The sequence below is a fragment of the Sphaerodactylus townsendi genome, linkage group LG09 (genome assembly GCF_021028975.2).
Source record: "Sphaerodactylus townsendi isolate TG3544 linkage group LG09, MPM_Stown_v2.3, whole genome shotgun sequence".
Taxonomy (NCBI): domain Eukaryota; kingdom Metazoa; phylum Chordata; class Lepidosauria; order Squamata; family Sphaerodactylidae; genus Sphaerodactylus; species Sphaerodactylus townsendi.
Window position 1 is genome coordinate 54,136,274 of NC_059433.1, and position 19,349 is coordinate 54,155,622.

A 19,349-nucleotide genomic window follows, 5' to 3' on the forward strand; every position below is an offset into this window, starting at 1 on the left:
TTTTACCTCCTCCATACTGCATCCTCCAAACCTTGAACCATGTGTAAGAAGTTCATCTTAGTGCCACCTTGTTCCACTGGCGTTTTTTTTTTTAACAGTACAACCTGAATATGAGTACATGTGGCCTGAATGGCAGTAGAGCTAATACCAAGAAAGAGGTGTGTGTTTGTATGTATGTGGGCACTAGGAGATGTGGTCTGGAAGCCAAGAGGGTGGCAGCCCGAAAAAGTTTGAAAACCACTGATCTAGATGAAGTGGTTTGAGTTCGTAATCCTAAACACTATGTTCAGGGCCTGTATAGAACTTACATCTTCACTTACTCTTTTTAGAATATCTAACTTTGTTTATGCAACTTAGCTAGTATCTTCCAGGTTCAGTCACAAATAGGACACAGCCCTGAAAAGTTGAGCAGAGTTGATCTGTCTATGTATTGCAACAGACAAGAAAAGGACTCTAAAATAGAATTTGATTAATGGGAAACTGAACCGAAATCCTTGATTTCACAATACATCTGAGCTGATACTACACTTCACAACTCCTCCTTGTTATAAATATCTAACACATAATCAGAGAATTATTATTGTGACATTAATGAAAGGAAGGTTTTGCTGAAGTATAAAAAATTGCAGTCATGGTCTTGGTCACTTCTTTATCAGTTTTAAACCCCGTCATTGTCATGACTAACGCAACTAGCAAAAACTGGATTTAAGCTATGCTTGTTTACTTCTGCAATAATTAATTAACCATTTTCTTCTTGTGAAAAATTCTGTGGGTTTTGACCAAAAAGCTCTCCTAAACCAGAGAAAACATTAGATCTAAACACCCATACAATTGCCATATTGTTGATGTATAATTTAACACAAATCAAGAGATGTAGCAGATTTTCCCATGAGAAATGATCACCCAAAGAGGAAAGAACAACGTACTGCTAATTATGACATTGATGACAAATTAATGCTTCATGCTTAAATAGGATTGCCAAGTGCCTGCAGGAAAAAAATGATCAGTCCCTCTTATAAAGGCTTAATGGTATGTTATGTTACCTCCACGCTTCAGCTGCCCATTTCCGCACATTAAACCTCTGTTAAAAGGACAGGACATTCTTCTCCAGGCCTTTTAGCAACCCTCCTTTTATGCATATTTGGAAGCAAGTTTTATTTACAATAAAAAAGACTTATTTTGAAATGAGATGGGGCAGCGTTAAGAGAACACTTCAGGACAAAAATGAGAAATAAAAAGTTTAATATAAACTCTTTCATTAGCTCATCTCCTCATTCCTATCATTACCATCCCCTATGTTTCAAAATAACTAGGGGCAGAAATTTAAGTCAAAAGTTGGAATTATCGCTAACTAGGATGATTTTAATTACAGCAGAAGAATAGAAAGGTCTTGGCAAGACTGGTTGATTAGTATTTTTCCCCTCGTGTCAAATTAAAGTTATAACTCCTGGATTGGAGGTGGTTTGGGCCCTCACTCAAGGCTGTTTTGTAGGAAGTGGGTTGGTGCTATCAGCCCAGGCATTGCTGAGGGTGGAGGGGCAAGTGCCGCCACTATGGCTGCCCCAACATCCTCAAAACGTTGCTGTTTTGGTCTGGTCTTTTCATTTGGGTTGGCTAAGCTGTCAGTTTGAATTACATCCCTCTTCACATTTCTTTGCACCTATCCCAATAAGGCTACCGCTTCTTACCTCCTGCAGGGTTTTAGCAGAAGTTTCTGCTTTCCGTATGCCAGCACTTGCACTGCAACAGATTGCTCTAACCTATAATCTGCCTGGGAGCTTCCAGGCATAGTTACCCAAGAGCTTGTAGACCTCCTTTAAGGTGCACTGCGCTATCACTTGTGGGTGTCACCACAGGAGGGTGTTCATCATGTGGCAAGGGATCACCTGATGCCAGGATCCATTCCCATGATGTGCCTCTGTTCAATTGCCTGGTTTTAACAAAGCTGTGCTCAAACAATTTTACTAAAGAAAACTGTGTTATTTCTTTCTTATGTCTCACCACCTATTCCCCCTCAGATCTGAAGCGATTATTTAGCAAATTTTAACTACAGAAGCCCTTGAACATATCTGCTTTTGAGCTCAAATATAGCACTGTGCTTATTGTCACAATTATCTCTGATGGAAGTGCACAGAATAAAGCACGTCTTATGGACCCTCATAGACTTATTATGTGCCTTTTGATAACTTATTAAGAATGGTTCATAATAAGCTTTACAAGAATGGCAGACATCTAGGTACCTCAAGCAATTCTGTGAAGTCCCAAAGGGCTGCATTTTGTAACTTCCTCTAGTGAATCTGTACATGATGCTACAAAATGAGATTTTTCAAAGATGAGTCCAAGTCTGTCCATATATTGATGTCATTCAGCTCCTTTTTCTTTTCAGTTAGCTCTTCTTCTGGGATTTTGATAATTACCTACTACCTGTGGTTTGGAACTGGTTGTATACAAAGTTGAACAAAATTTAAACAAGATTGAAAATAATAGTGACTGGCAAACAGAAGGACTTGCAGGAGGCGACAGAAATTCTACTCAAAAAAGAAATTTTAAAAATATAAATAATTTGCATCCTGTCTGCACATCTTTATATATAATATTTAGGGATCAGCTCCTGGGTGGGAAAAAAGTACATTCAAAGAGATTAGCCATGGTGACAATTTAAGATTGCAGAAATCCAAAGGTTTGCTGCAAAATCAGCTTCACCTGCTTAGCCAACTAATCCCTTTCTTGGTACATGCACATTGGATCACTACAATACACTACATAGGGCACGTGATGTCTAGGACTTCCTTTCAGTCTGTTTCCAGATACAATTCAAGAAGCTGGTGTTCACTTTTAAAGTCCTATAGACCTTGAAACAAACACACTTGAAAGACTGTATACTTCGTGAATCTTTATGAATCATGCTTTGCATGCTCCTGACTCTGAGATCAGGTTAAACGGTAACCTAGGAAAGAGCCTTCTTGGTCCTGCCACCAAAACTCTGGAACTCCCTCCCTAGGGAGACTCATCTGTCTCCTCCTGCTGTCAGCTTCCTCTACCAGACGAAGATATTTTTATTTTGTTTGGCATTCCATCAGTGATCTTTCCTTTCTGTCACGTGTTTTAATTGTTGTTATTATATTTTTGTATGTGTATTTTAACTCTGGTTTTATTATTGTCACAATGTGTTTTTGTTGGTTTGATGGTTTTTAAGATGTGGCTTTGTTATGCTTTTAAATGTGCTAGTTACCTTGGGCCGTTTCCGCACGGCAGCGGAAACGGCTGGGTCGGCGCTTCTTGCGCCGACCCGAAGACGCTGGGACCGTCCGCACGGACGGTCCCGGGAAGAGGCGGGCAGCCGGCGCCGCGGAGCGCCAGTGCTCGCACAACCCGGCTTGTCCCTGGGCCTCTGGCGTGTCGCCGAGGCCTGGGGACACGCCCCCCTGGCCCTGCGCGCCTGCTTTTATGCCCGTGTGGGAACGTCCAAGGATTATAAAGGAGTAATCATAAGCTAACTGTACTGTTCATTGACCAAAGGCAAGGAAAGTGTCTGTGCTCTTCTGAACAGGAGGTGCAACATAGCAAGAGAAGCAAATGTAGCTACTGTCATCATGATTGGTTAGTAGTATTCATATTGGATTCTGATGTCATGCCCATGCCCAGATAGTTGAAGGGAATTCTCATTTAGGTCAGCAAAGCACAGATATTAAAAAACCCTGGGGTGTGAGTCCACACATCACAGTTTTGGTAACTGCAACTGGCTCTTTTTTATAACCCAGATTACTAGAAGTCAAGGGGCAAGCTTCCAACCTTCCTGAAATGAAAGTTACTAAAATCACCCCTGCAAGGTACACCAGTTGCAATGTGTAGCTATGTAAAGTACTGGAATTAGACTGAAGCTACCTGAAGATAAATTATCATAAAATATAATTAGAGAAATTTATTAAAATTATGCAAGAATATTTTAATAAGAACAATTTTAATAAGAACAGTAAGGACTTAAAATAACAAAGGCTAAACCAAAAAGGATTAACTACACATTAAATAGCAATGGTTCAAAATACAGATGCTACCATTCCAATTGGATTCTTCCAGTATTCAAAAGGCCACTCTTTCTGGGCATCAGCACTTCAGGCAGCATGTCTAAGCAGCAAGATATCACAAGGTTAAAATGAAGTGTCAAGGAGTTGTGGTAAAGGCATCAAAAACTCACAAAACTAGGCTTAAAATCTTAAATTTTATGGCCAGGGGCTCTGAGTTGGTCAAGGCCCAGTGGCCAATCAGATCCGTGGCTGGTTATGTAAGTAAATCACGTAAGTGAGATAATATGAGTGAGATAATATGTATCCGCAAGCTAAACATGCTCATTTCTCACAGATGACAAGGCATTAAAATAATCTGATAATTAACTGGAACGTGGCTCTGCTGTTCTCAACTTTGGAGACCTAGGGAGTCATTACAGAACTATGTCTTCCTTTCCATATCTGATTCTTATCTCAGTTTCAAAGGTCAGGGAGCTGTGGGAAATATCTTAAAGAGATCACACAGCAAGTGAAAACTTTTTCAAAATGTTTTCAGAGTAAGAATCACTAGGGAACATGATGCAAATAAAATGTTTTGCAGCTGGAAATAAAATATTTTGGGCTAAAATGTTACAGAACCCCATAGAGGAAACGTTTTATTTACTGCCTCAAAATGTTTTATTTGGATTGCGCAGAAAGTCTCCTTGTTAGGGAATGTTAGTATTGTTAGTATTGTTTTTGATATAATAGAATAAATTGTAAGATTGCATTTGTATCTTGTTATCCAAATGGCCAGGGTACAGGACCAAAGACAGAAATCTGGGGATCTGAAGAGAACATGAGATGCTCCTGTCCTTCAAAAAACTAGTGGGAGATCAAGCTAATCCCATTATGGATGCCTGGGTCTCATTTCCCAAGTGTTTCCCAATGTGGAAAATTGGATTGATTTCAGCAAATGTAGCTAAATTCTGAGCCCTGAATTGATCATTAATAGTTTCACTCAGGTTGGATTTCTGACAATTCAGAAATCTACTACTTTTATTTATTTTTTAATTTAATTGCAATTTTAAATGCTTGAGCAGGGCTATTATATCCAAAAGAAGATTGTAGATTGTGGTATTGTGAGTCATATATAAGTCTTATAACCTGCACAACCATTTTTGTTTTATGAAAACCCTTGACTCAGCAGTGGTTAAGAAAAACAATGTCACTTTGGTTTCTGTTATGAGATTGTTGTAGGAGTCATTCTACTCTACTACCTGCTTGGATTCAGTGCCTTAATTGGAGCAGTGGTAATCATAGTGCTCGTACCAGTTCAATACTTCGTAGCCACAAAACTTTCACAAGCTCAAAGAAGTACATTGGTGAGTATTTTTAGGCATACCATTCAATAAGCTTTTTCATTTATTTAGTGATGTATTTATCTGCTACTTTTTGGCAGAAAATCCTCAAAATACCTCAGAGAGACAAAGGCCCATTTCAGTGCATCCAAATATCAGATCAATATTGATCTAACAAATAAAAATGTCAACATGATATACAACAAATAGAAACAGCAGTATATGCAAATTAGAAACAGATAGCCCAGATGCCAATAAAATTTAAATCAGAATCAGCAGAAACTATACAAATGAAAGACCATTCTGCACAAAAGAGACCTGATCTAGAAACCCTCCCAGGGGAGATTTTCCCAAGTAGAGGTACACCTGTTAAGAAGGTTCTGCCTCACATAACTATTTAAATCCCTAGTGACCAGTGAGCCCATAGCAGGTTGATATATGTAATGAGAAACACTTGCAGACCTTGAAGAACTCTGCTCCAAAACTTTTTAAATCTCTATAGGTCAAAACCAGCACTTAAATTACATCCAAAATCAATGAGGCATCATAGTCTCAAAACAGCTAACCTCACGAACAGCTTGGATAGCTGAATTTTAACCAGTTACAGCTTCCAAAAACTTTTCAAAAGCAGCCCCATTATAATATAATTATAATTATAAATTATAATAGTCCAATCTGAAAGTTATCAGAATGTAAGTATATCAGGCTTAAATGTATCCACTAATGATTGCAATATATATATAAGCTTAAGCAGGTAAAAGACATCCTTAGCTGTGGGTTGTTCCCTGAACATCTAGGAGCAATGTGAGATCAAAATGGATGGTCAGGCTGTGCAACCTTCAGGAAGGTGGTGCAAATTGTACAAACCATAGCCATATATTTGTTCTAGTGGGTTTTCCAGGCTGTGTGGCCGTGGTCTGATAGATCTTGTTCCTCGAAGCAAGTGTTTTTAAGATGCACCAAATTTCCAGCACAGCTGCTGGCAACTTTCCTCAGAATAATCCCTAAGTTTGATGATGTTTAGGTGGAGAGGTCCAATTCTATGGGTACCCAGTTTTCCTCCATTTTGGTGTTCATAGAATTGGACCCTCCCACCCAAATTTGGATTTCCAATAGAATATGGGGGCACATTCTTTGGGGGGAGGGCATAAAATTCAATCCTTTGATCCAATCTTCACTACAGATGGGAGTTATTTTAAGAAGAGTCACTGCAAACACTGCAAATGTGGTGCCTTTATTTTAAGAAACAGCCCCTCCTTGAAAAAATTCGACTGTGGCTGTTTCCGCATGGGTAGAAAACAGCACCCTAGGGACAATAAAAACACCATCCCTGGGGCGCTGTTCACACAGCTGGTGCTGCTGCATTGCAGCAGCGCCATGCTTACCTCCCTCAAGCGGTGCAAAAACACTGCTTTCAAAACTCGCTCAATGAGCAAGTTTTTTAAAAAGCAGCATCTTCCACCTGCTGCCGTGCAAACAGCAGCAGGTGGAAGGCGGGCGGCCCCATAGTGCCGCTTCTCTCTACCTCGCTCGGGCTGCTGTCATCACTGTAGAGAAGCCAGGGAGACAGCTACACCTCCTGGTCTCCGTTCCTAGAGGCGTAACCATGGCTATGGGGGCGTGTCCCCTGGCCTCTCTACAGGGACGGCAGCCGAAAGGTGAGAGGGGGAAAAAAGCAGCATGCCTTGTGCGAAGGCAGCCTCGCAGGCCGCTGGGGCACTGGGGCCATTTGCAGAATGGTATGAGAATGGCCACAGGGGGTGCACTGACTGCAACTATGTTGGTGCACCCACGCTCGCTCGCGTGGAAACAGTGATAGACTTTAATGGATTCCCAAAAAAATGGGTTTCCAGAAAAAAGCCAAAAAAGCCATTACTGGTTATGGGTATTCAATTTTTTTTGGCTTTGCTAAAAGTTTTGCCTCTAATAAGCACAAATCTGAAAAAAATCAGTTAAAAATCTGGTGCACAGTTCTAACACATGAGTTTTGTTGTGGCACTGAATCTGTGCAACTTGCCATGAGTGACTGACTCACAGTTGCTAACAGAGCACTGGGATCTGCATATAAAACACTAAATATCAGGTTGGTACTATGAAATGGGGCAGCACCAGCTTTTTGTATGCATTTGAGTTGGGGAACAATTCCATCCTGTGTCTTTATTCTTGACTATGAATTCAGGCTTATTATTTCCTCTAATCAGTGCTGAAAAAAGCTGCTGTATGTATTGTTAGATGAAGTTAATACCCAGGAATATTGATAAAATGATATATCTATCCCCAAATAGGTATTTTCACATATTTTAAGAAACCAAAAGATTGATACAGTAACATTTTGGTTGCTGCTGAACAAAAAGGAGGCAAATTAACAGTAAATCTCTAAGCAGGAAACAGATGAAAACCCATGCAAAATTCGCTTGCCTCAAATGGCTGTTATCACAAAGCAGAGAAAAGACTCATCAATGGAGCAAGACTTCCTTTGGTTGAACTGTCCAAAAGCAGTTCTGCTTTTCTTCAGAGGAGCGGAAGCAGAAACTTGGAGAGTAACAGTCCTGCCCTTTGCTTTACCTTTCTTATTGATCCTGTGGTCAGAGAACGTGAAAGCTTCCTTGTAATGCAGACCACTCTGCAACTACTGAGAGCAATTTGCTATAACTAGATCAGCAATTAGATGAGAATACATTCATATATGAAGATGAATACATAAACTGAGAATCCAAAACACACCTCACAAATAGTTAATAGGAGAGAATTACTCACTTTTTCTAACAACATTATCCTCTGTTTTTCTTCAGACAACATCTGAACATTTTCACTAAAAGAAGAAAAAGTCAAATTTGTTAGCAAGAATTTCTCTGCCTACTTGACATAAACTTGGATCCAGAAAATTGAAAGCAGTGGTCCTCTTGTTGAATGGATCTTCCTTTTTTTCCCAGCAGCTCTCTTTTTCTCCTTAAAGTCTTTTCTGGGGTGTGGGGTTCCATTGGGGACAGTGCGGAATATGGTGCAGACAGACTACAGAACAAAGGAGCAACTGGAATTCACTCCCTGCTTTTCTAACCACTATAACCTACATTTATGTAAAGAGATTTACATTACTCTAAAATAAACATCAGAATTAAATTAACCCTAATATTTTAGGATAAGCTTTTCTAAATTTACTGGACATCGTACATGTGCCACACTGTTAAATGAATACAATCAGTTTAAGCGCCTGGTGAAGTTTTATATGACATTGTTTGGTCACAAGTGCAATTTCACAAGTGGTTAGATGGTTGGTTGTTTTAGTAATACTGTGTCGCTTGCACTGGCTCCCGGTTGAATTCCGGATTGTCTTCAAGGTATGGGTGCTTACCTTTAAGGCCTTACGCGGCCTGGGACCCTCTATACCTCCGGGACCGCAGATTACCCCATATGTTCCTACTAGGCCTCTGCGCCAGCAGAGGCCAATTTGCTGGTAGTCCCCTGCCTCAATGATAAGCTGGTTTCCACTGCCAGGACCTTTACAGCCTTGCCCCTGCCTGGTGGAACACTCTTCCACCAGCTGTCCTGGCCCCCTGCGGGACCCAGAGTTCCTTCGCGAGGGCCTGCAAGACGGAGTTGTCCCACCGGCCTTTGGAGTGTCCAGCCGCTGACTGTGTGCCCCCCCTTCACCCTCCTATGTTTGGGCCTATTACTTCATCTATGTGACCCTATGCTTTTCTCCCCTCCTGGGAGGGTCTAATAGGAATTGCGGGCATTGTTTATTGTTTATTGTTTATTATTTGCTGCATTTTAAATCTAATTTAAATTATTTACAGTCTATATGTATCTGAAATTTTATGTTGTTAACCGCCCAGAGCCCTTCGGGGATTGGGCGGTATATAAGACTGATAAATAAATAAATAAATAAATAAATAACATGTGTCTAGTGACACTGAGTGGGAAAGGTATCTACCAAAATGAGATAATTTAACAGCTACTCTTTTAAAAAAATAGTTCATCTTACTGTTTCTTCATGATTTTGATATTTTTGTGTTTATGCAATGAGGGTGTAATGTGTGCAAATGCACATATACATTTTAGATGTGAATACATAATGTTTGCCTTTAAGCCTAAGAGGTGATGTAACAACAATTAAAGCAAAATCCAACTGAGGAAGCAACATTAATACTTTTAATTACACACAGTAGGAGATTACTTTAACCCTCTATTCAACCATAAACTTCTGTAAATAAATAAGCAGAAGTAAAAAATTACAAAGATGTTTGAGGGGTAGGCAAAAATTAAAGGTGGAATAGCTATATCCATGAAATAAATAAGGCATAACTGCCCACACTGTATTCAGTTAAAATACAAGAATAATTTATTAAAATTTGGAAGGCATTCATTATTTGCTGTAATAAAATTAAGCCATTAGAGAATGTGAGGGAAGAAATTCTTAGATGAATTTAAAATGTACTAGCAATGGACTTGAATTGGATTTACTGTTAAGATACATTCATAATGTATCTTGTACTGTGTACAGTGGAACCTTGGTAATTGTCACCTTTGGTTTTTGCCGGTTTTGGTTTTCGCTGGTCGCCCCCAGCTGTTTTTTTGCCTTGGTTTTCGCCGGGCGCCTCCGTTTTCAGCTACGCCATCTGCATAGCACATGCACAAACGGTGTAGCTTCAGTTTTCGACGGTTTCAGTTTTCGCCGAGCATTGGCGGACGGATTACCGGCGAAAACCGAGGTTCCATTGTATATTAACAAGTGGGAACCCACAATGACTTGTGGGAAGCAACTTATTTTCCCCTTCCCCTCTCCCAAAAGCTCTCATAGCAGCTCTCCCCTGTTTCCTTCACTCCTTCTAGGTTTGTCATCCTTTAGGTGGAGCCTGGAGATCTCATGGAATCATAACAGTTATATCAACCTGTTCACCCAGATTAAGTTCATGTCATTACACAGGACAAAAACCACAGGTCAAGAAAATTAAGGACTGATTTCAATATGCCCTGAAGATGTATAACTTTCTGACGAGTGAAGCTGATGAACTAGAAGAGGACAGTATGTAACACATACTGGGTTACACTCCAATTTAAGGCACACCTTCAGAGCTTTTGGGTGCTCCTTGACCAGGGCCAACTGCCTGATAGGCATGCAGAAGTGGCGGTGAGGAGTGCTTTTTAACCAGTTTCAACTGGTTAGTCAATCATGACTTTTCCAGGGCAAAATTATCATGCAACATTTAGGTTATATAACTGCAATATGTTCTACATAGTGCTGCCATTGAAAAATTTATCGGAAACCTGGTGCAGAATGCTGTAGCTAGGATGTTGATTGGCGTGGGTCGTAGGGACCATATCATTCCAGTATGGTCCATCTACACTACCTTTCACTTTGTTCCTGGGTCGAATTCAAAGTGCTGGCATTGGTCTTTAAAGATCTATATGGCTTGGGACTAGTGTATTTGAAGAACCAACTACTCTCATAGAAACCTACGCGCCAAAAAGGCCATCTTGAGATGCACAGATGAACCTCCATCTTCTGAGATTAGGCAGCTAGCAACCAGAGAGGGGGCATTCTTGGTCATGGCACCAGAATTCTGGAACTCTCTTTCCAGAGACATTCGCCTGTCCCCTTCTGACACTGTTTTCCACTAGTGGGTGAAAACATCCCCTGTTTTGGTTTGAATTTCCTCTGGAGAAGCAAGGAGATGAAGGGAGGAGGAAATCCTGCGGGTCGGGCTGAGTTAACTCCATATGCAAGATACTGCTGCCTTCCAGAACAAGGCAGGCACTAGGATCACCATGGAGCATTGAACTAAAAATAAGGGCCAGGAAGAAGTGGTGGATTAATTCACAAATCTCTTGATATCTTTTGGTACATCCCAAAATGTACGCATTTCAACAAATAACTTCTCTACTTACTTTACAGCCATCATGCTAGTTTCCATTGCAGAATCCATTTTTCCTTCCTCAGATGTATCTGAAGTCAATCGCTCAGCATCTGCTGTAAAATCTGCTGCACAAGCTCCAGAGGGTTCTGAAGTAGGTGGTAAATAAGTTGACAGAACAGAACTTCCACTTCTCAGCTTATTCACTTCTTCTTCAAGTTTCTTCTTCTCTTCAAGTAAACGAGCTCGGTCTTCAGAAAGGGTTTCAATCAGATCTAAGGCCGGCAAAGGTTATTATTTAATATTTATATATATTGCAGAACAATTATGTGGATCCCACTTACAGTGCAGTACAATATTCTGCTTACCCTTATCTCTTTCTTGCTGTTGTGTAATCGTTTTTAATTTGTCACTAAGATCATTTATTATGTTTTCTTTTTTCATTTTCTCTCTCGTCAGAACAGTGTTGAAAGTAGTCTGCAAAGACAAATATAACATTATTTTAAATAATGCAACATGCAAGCACAGAAAATAACAACAATACTGATTTCTACAACTTCCCAAATCACACTAAGGTAACTAAAGAAGTTACATTATTTAATATTTGAAGCATTTGTTCGGAATGCATCCCAATTTGGATTTTCTCCAAAACTATATCACTGATCTATCACTAACATGATATCATGAAGTACAGGAGTCCTAAATCTACTGATGTCCAACAGTTGCTTTGAATACTACAGAAAAACAGTTCTGAAATGACATTATTTACTCGCATCTTAAATAGGGAGATATGGGGATAGATCATGTGTACTTGCCATGGGGGAAATGAATGGGTCAGAAACCTGCATAGGAACCTTTCAAAATGTAAATTGAAATGCAGAGAGATTTCACAACAGCAGTGACTCATTAGGTGCATTCTTATAAAGCCTATATTACTACCAAAGACTGGCTGACAATCTTTGTCATTATAGAGATATATCATTAAGAGATAAAGACAGGTCTTGTTTCATTTATAAAGGACTTTATAAATGAAACAAGGATACCATTAACATCTCTTGGAATTTTGAGGTATGATTGTCTGCCCCCCTAGGCTGTCCCTTCTCATTTCCAAAAGAAAAAAAAACCCAGCAGCTCTAAATTATTTTAATCCTGCTGGTCTCCAACAAGCATGCACAAATCTGTCTGTTTTACCTGCTGTTCTGCAGTGAGTGATGTTCGAATATTTTGCATTTCCTCGTTTTTTCTTTTCTCATGTTCTTCAAGCTGCTCCAAAAACTTCAGTTTCTCCTCCTGGAGTTTTTCTTGAAGTTCAGCAACCAAGCTTGACGCAGATGATTCAGCCGAACTTTAAATATAATCAAACAGCTTAATGTATCCAAACATACAGAGACAAAATCTCAATCTACCTCTTTAACTAAGTACCGTAATCCTAAACAGAGTTAGACCAAGTCACTGAAATCAGTGGGGTTAGAGGGCTGTAAACTTCCCTAAGGATTGTGCTGTAAATACAATGGATAGGCTTGCACAGTGGTAGTGAGCACTGTCAGCTAACTATAATCTGCTAATCTAGTGCCAAAAATAAAAATTTCAGTATGAGGTATAAAGGAAGCCATCATTTTACAGAAAGAAATAAAGAAGGGAAGCCAAGTTCCCAGAACTCAGAGTCTGAATTCAGACACTACACCATACTTTTGTTTGTCCATGGTTGGGACCAAATATAGCTTGCTCTTGTGCTATCCCTTCTACCTCCCCTTATACAATACTTTCCAAATTAACGAAGCCTTCCATCAAATTCCAAATTGACCCTGACATCTGACTGCAGGCACCTGGCAAACTAGAATTTGGGTGAAGTTTTCACACACCAGGAAATTTTAAATACGCTTCATGTTCAAGGGAAATGGGATTTGTGCCTGTCACAGAGGGCTGCAGTGAAATCTGGATATGACTAGTTGAGTGCTCACTATTCTCCTCCTTTAATTTTACTTAAAAAATATTCAGAGCTATGTAACAAACTACCATCTTTTATGTTAACAGCTGTAATAAAATGCCATATTAAAAACTAAGGGGGAAAAACCCAAACCACATATTTCAACTCTTATATTTATAGGCTGAAGGAGAAATGATGATTGTAAACAGTTTATAAGTCTTAAACTTGTTTTCCCCCTCTGTATTATCATTCAGTTGTGTTTTTCCTGAGCTCCTTGAAGTGCTATCCAGCCCCGTATTATGCTGTCATGTACAGCCATGTGAAGTAATGAGTCTGATATTATGATGGAAGAGGTAACCCCAACACAACTGTGAGAAGACTGGAACAAATGCTACCAAGACAACGAAAGACTGTGTGACAAGAACAAATACAATGAAGGCTTAGCAGTCAACCTGTTGAAGTTCTTGAATGCTACAAATAAGGTAAGGAACAATCTGCCTCTCAAAGCAGTGACTATCACCTTCCCTGCAAATAATTGTGTTTGTACTGCCACTACAGTGATCACTTTTCTACATAAAAGAGACACAATTGCACGAACGTTGACTTGTGAATTAAGGCACTGCCAATATTGCTCATTTGTGATCACTACCCCTTGTTTACATAGTAGACAGTTCCCAACATTCTCCCTATCAGTGCAAGAATGAAAACTGGATGACACATTACTCTTGGCAGCCTTTTCTTCACAACCAGATTCCACTTCAGCATCTTAACAAGGACCACATGACACAGAAGGTTTTCCAGGTCTATATTAACAGAGGCAGTCAGTGTTGATAGGGAAACTTTCTGCAGTGTGGTACATACATTATTTGTCATAAAGATTACAAAGAGAGATCAGAACTACCCAGATGGAAATGGTTTAGGTATGGCACATGAAACACATATACCAGCTCTAAAAAATGGGATCCAGGACAGGAATAATGATAGGGTGATGCTTCATTTTTCAACAGATTTCACTCTGGGATTCATCTGAGCAGAGACAAAAAAAGCTTTTTACTCTGGACATGGAAACTACGGGGGCAGATCCAAGCCCACCCTCCTAACAGGTGTGCATGCTTTATTATTGTCCAACATGAAGATTAAGCAGCCATTCCTTACAGAAGCAAGTCCTGCCTACATTCAGGGATGCTTGATTGAGGCCATCCATGGAATCCATGGCTGGTTCCAGACAGTTCTGATGATAGTTCCTATTTACAACTAGCAAAGGAAATGATACAGAGGAGATGCTGCCAATAAGTGCAGCTGCCCGCTAGCAAATTTTTATTACATTAACATGGTTTCAAACTAGCGGCAATGAGAAACAGAAACATTGTTGTGAGAAATCATGAAGCTAATATATATATGCGCACTGGGGAAGAGAAATCCTCTTCATATGAATGACAATTTTGTAGCATTTGCTACTGATAATTTTCCTGCTCAAAAAAACAAAAACAATATGGTCTCAACAATAACTTTAAATATACAAAAACCTTAGCTCAATCGGCAACGAAGCTAACACACAAGCGTTAAAATCCTTCAAAACTGGATTTCGGGTCAGGGGAGGAATGTTTATGTTAGCAGTACCACATTTAAGAGTATCTTTAGGAGACCCTCCTGATGATACCACCTAGGTTTGGTGAAGTTTGGTTCAGGAGGTCCAAAGTTATGCACCCTCAAAAGGGTAGCCCCATCTACTATTAGCTTCCATTGGAAACAATAGGGGATGGGGGCACCCCCTTTGGCGGTCCATAACTTTGGACGCCCTGAACCAAACTTTACCGAACTTGGGTGGTATCATCAGGAGAGTCTCTTGAAAAATCCCTGAAATTTTGGTGTGGCTAGCCTAAAAACTGCGCCCTCTGGCAGTCAACAAAATAAAACTCCTAAAATATTTTTTAAAATACACCTCACTTGCGTATAAGTCAAGGGGGGCTTTTTCAGCACAAAAAAATGAGCTGAAAAATTCGACTTATATGCGAGTGTATACAGTAAGTAGAACTCTGCACATTTATCAGACCTCAGAAATATAGGTCAGTAGCTAAAGAAAAAATGTTAACAGTGTATCAAAAATGTGTAAAATGTTTGCCATCGAAGTCTCTTGAAATACGTTTGAACTAATATTAACTGAAATAATTAGTTTACATTCTCTTTGGTTCTTTCATAGGTCACTCCTACTAGTCTGAGAAGTGTCTTCAAGTAACTTGACAGTGTGAGTGGAAAACAAACACTAGGCATTCTGAGCAACATGTAGGACTCAAAAAAATCACACATCTAAACAAATAAATTTGGGTTACAAGAATTACATGCACTACTCTATTCTTCACTATTGCTGCTAAGTCAGAATAACTCAATAACTTGGGCTATTCTATGCACACTATTGGTCATATTTGATCTACAGAAGTCCCTTACTACAGAATAGACTGTAGCCGAGGTACAGCAGGTGTTTTATCAGGTTAGGTAGGAGGTATAAAGTCTGTTTCTGTTTTGTTAAAGAGACTATACACTGGTTCAGGAAAAGAAAAAAGTGGTCATACAAGTTGCGGCTGAAATCACAGTTGTGTCATTCCACTGTTTAAAGAAGTTTCAATTTTCCACTTGCATTTTAGAAGTTATTTTAAGCAACGCTTCTGTCAAAACTTTTACTCTGTGCACTATTCAGCATGGCAGTTTGTTAAAATAGAATTTTAAGTACATTTAAAGGCTATTAGTAGAACTTGCCTTTTGGGATCATTGCTCCTGCCATTTTGTGCCAGCTTCAGCGCAGATGTTCAGGTGTGATGGCTGCAAATGGCAAGTTCTGCTGAGTTCTTTACATGCACTAAAAATGCTGTGTTAACAAAATGCCATAAGTGGCGCTTAAAATAACTTCTAAAATGCAACTGGAGAATTGGGATGGGAGGGGAAAGAACTGGGCAGGTACTAGGACCGCAGCGGAGCCTTCCACTGCAAAGAACGTCTAGGAAGTGCCTGCAGCTTAATTCAGCATTGAGGTTCTTTCTATGAGACAGGGTATTGTTTCATCTCATGAAATAAACCTGATATCAAAAGGATGTCTTTTACAGTTTGTTTTTCTGAACTGTTTGGATGGTTCAGTACTAATTTTTCTGTGTGATGAGTTAAATCCATGCATATAAAGAGACCAATAAAGTGCATAATTTCAGCTTGTACTCCAGAGGAAAATTATCCCCTCAGTATCAAAGGTATTTCACAGCTCATTGACTGACACTTCTGTTACAATTAATTACATTTCATTTGGAAATCTTATTACAAAATGTACTGTTCAAGAGAAGTCCTGCTTTGCACATTACAGATTACTCTCAAGTAATTTTATGGAATTCAAAAGGAAGAAAGCTTGGCATGATTGTGTATATCACATGTTGATTTGGCCATGCCTTACAAACTGCCTTGATCCCGCCAACTGAAACTATTATTTTGTTTTAAAACCGAATTTGAAACAAGTGGATTCTCTTTTCTGCAGTCTGCTGAGGCAAAAATATTCCATCTGCAACAATACTAAGAGGAAAAAAGTATATATATATTAATCTGTCCACAAAAAGGCTGTTATACATTAGCTTCTTTCTAGACAAATATTTTCAACAAAATTATGTTTAACCAGTGCTTGTAAATTTTTTTGTCAAAATATACTGATCATTAATGGCACAATATGGTACATGCCTCTACATCTGTACCTCACTATATTACATCTCAGCTTGAGATGTCTGAAGAATTAGGACTGTCTTCAGAGAACATCTCCTAGAGTACTTCTGTATCCAATATCCAAGAATTATACAAAAGAGATTGAAAGATGAAAGTTTTCTTCAAATAGGAATCTTGTGAAGAAGTTGTGGTTTTAGAAAGAGAAGGGAAAACTGTACTCAAAGGAATTGTAAGAAACAAACCACCATGAGTAAACAAAATATCAATATAACTATTTCAGGCCATAGGAAGGGAGTCCATCAGAATTTCAACAACAATATATCAACATATATGGAAAATAAAACAATAGCAAACTATTGGATCACTGCATTCGTTTCTCATGCAAGTGAAGTGATGCTCAAAATCTTACAATAAACACTGTTACCATATATGAAATGAGAAATACCAGATGTTCAAGCTGGATTCAGAAAAGGAAGAGGGACTGGTAATCATATTGCAGATTTACATTGGTTATTGGAGAATATGGGAGAATTTCAGAAGAACACCCATTTGTGTTTCGTAGGTTATAGCAAAGCTTTTGATAGTGTGGATCATGAAAAGCTCCTATTAGTTTTAAAAGAAATGGAAGTGTCCCAACATCTAACTGTTTTGATGTGCAACCTGTACTCCAGACAAAAGGCTATGGTTAAGACAGAATATGGAGAACCTGAATGGTTTTCCAATTGGCAGAGGTTCAGACAAGGATGTATTTATTTATCTGTTAAATATGTATACAGATAACAAGGAAAGCTGGATTAGATGTAGATGAAGGTGGAATGAACACAAGCAGAAGTAATATTAACGATTTGAGATATGCAGATACTACCACATTACTGGCAGAGAATAGGGAAGGCTTGAAACAACTACTGATTAAGGTTAAAGGAGAAAGTGTCAAAGAAGGATTACAGCTAGACATCAAGAAGACAAAAGTATTGAATACTGAGGAACTACACAACTCAAAACTGGCAATGAAGAAATAGGCTCAATCATCAACCAAAAGGGAGACTGAAACAAAGAAATCAGAAGACTGAGATGGAGAAGGGCAGCCATGAAGGATCTAAAAAAGATATTTAAATGAAGAAAGATGTCACTGGCAACCAAGATCAAGTTAAGTCATACTACAGTATTCCCCACTGTTATGAATGGGTGTAAAAGTTGGTCAATTAAGAAAACTGACATGAAAAAGTTGGATTCCTCTGAAATGTGATATTGGAGGAATTTTATGGATACTGTGGACTGCCAAAAGATAAATCAGTGGGGTGAAAATCAACTCAAGCCTGGACTTTCCCTCAAAGCTAAAATGACTAAATTGAGGCTATCATAATCATATTGAGGCTATCACATTTTGAGAAGACAAGAGTCACTTGAAAAAATAATAATGTTAGGAAAAGTTGAAGGCAGCAGGAAAAGAGGAAGATCCAACCTGAGAGGACTGACTCAATCAAGGAATCCTTGGCCCTCAGTTGGCAAGAAGTGAGCAAAGTTGTTAATGGGGTGTTGTGTGGTTTCCAGGCTGTATGGCTGTGTTCAAGCAGCATTTTCTCCTGATGTTTCACCTGCATCTGTGGCTGGCATCTTCAGAGGATCTGATGGTAGTAAAGCAAGTGGAGTATATATACCTGTGGAATGTCCAGGGTGGGAGAAAAAGCCATTTGCCTGTTAACAAGTGTAAAGGGTGCAATTAGCAAGCTTGATTTGAATGTGTTGGGTGGGATCCTGATTTGCATGTGTTGGGTGTTTGGTTGGATCTCACCAACACAGGCTAATTACACCCTTTACACTTGTTATCAGGCAAATGGTTACCCCCCCCCCCCCAACATTCCACAGATATATATACACTGGAATACAAAGAATACACTGGAATAAAAATTAGAAGCTTTATTTAAAACAAGTGCAGAGTAATCAGACAAAATAACAAACTGGGAAACAAAGAATAAAATCCTAATCTCAAACCAGGGAGAATAATTACAAACTTTCAGCAACAATTTCAGGCACACGAGAATTAAAAGTATTACCTTCCTGTCTCAACTCTGTCTTGAGTTGTCCAGGCACTCCAGCCCTCCCTTGTCTAAGGGTCCAAATGGTTCCCTGAAACCTGCAGTAAAGTTCCCCAGGAACCCATGTTGGTTCTAACTCATATATTCCTTTTATTTCTAACGCTCCATGTGCATATTATCCTTGACCCAATCAAAACGTAGAAGAGCTTGCTCCAGCCATTATCCCTTCCCTGCTGAAATGACACCGCAATTTACTTCTACTGGAGATGGCAGGCAATTATCTGCAGCTGACCACTAACATTTGCACCTCAGGAAAGGAGAGTCATAGCATTGAAATGTAGAGCAATTAGCTAGCTTGGACATGTCCAGGCAGGCCTGAAACACAAAGAAAAACAAATCTCCATAAAGAGAGAGACTTTTTGACAACCTGCATGTGTGCTCTTCATTCTAGCCTTCCCTTATCCTGTTTAGCACTATCCAACCCACTTGGTCAA

The 19,349-nt window shown here is 39.3% G+C and overlaps 1 protein-coding gene across 1 annotated transcript in view; it reads right to left on the bottom strand.

Moving 5' to 3' along the window:
• RB1CC1 (RB1 inducible coiled-coil 1) overlaps positions 1–19,349 on the bottom strand; it is a 68,146-nt gene that overhangs the window by 7,367 nt on the left and 41,430 nt on the right. Inside the window, exons 16-19 of the mRNA XM_048508544.1 lie at positions 12,391–12,544; positions 11,568–11,676; positions 11,234–11,474; positions 8,102–8,156 (exon numbers count right to left, since the gene is read on the bottom strand). Coding sequence (XP_048364501.1) covers positions 8,102–8,156; positions 11,234–11,474; positions 11,568–11,676; positions 12,391–12,544 — 559 coding nt within the window. The remainder of the gene's footprint in view (positions 1–8,101; positions 8,157–11,233; positions 11,475–11,567; positions 11,677–12,390; positions 12,545–19,349) is intronic.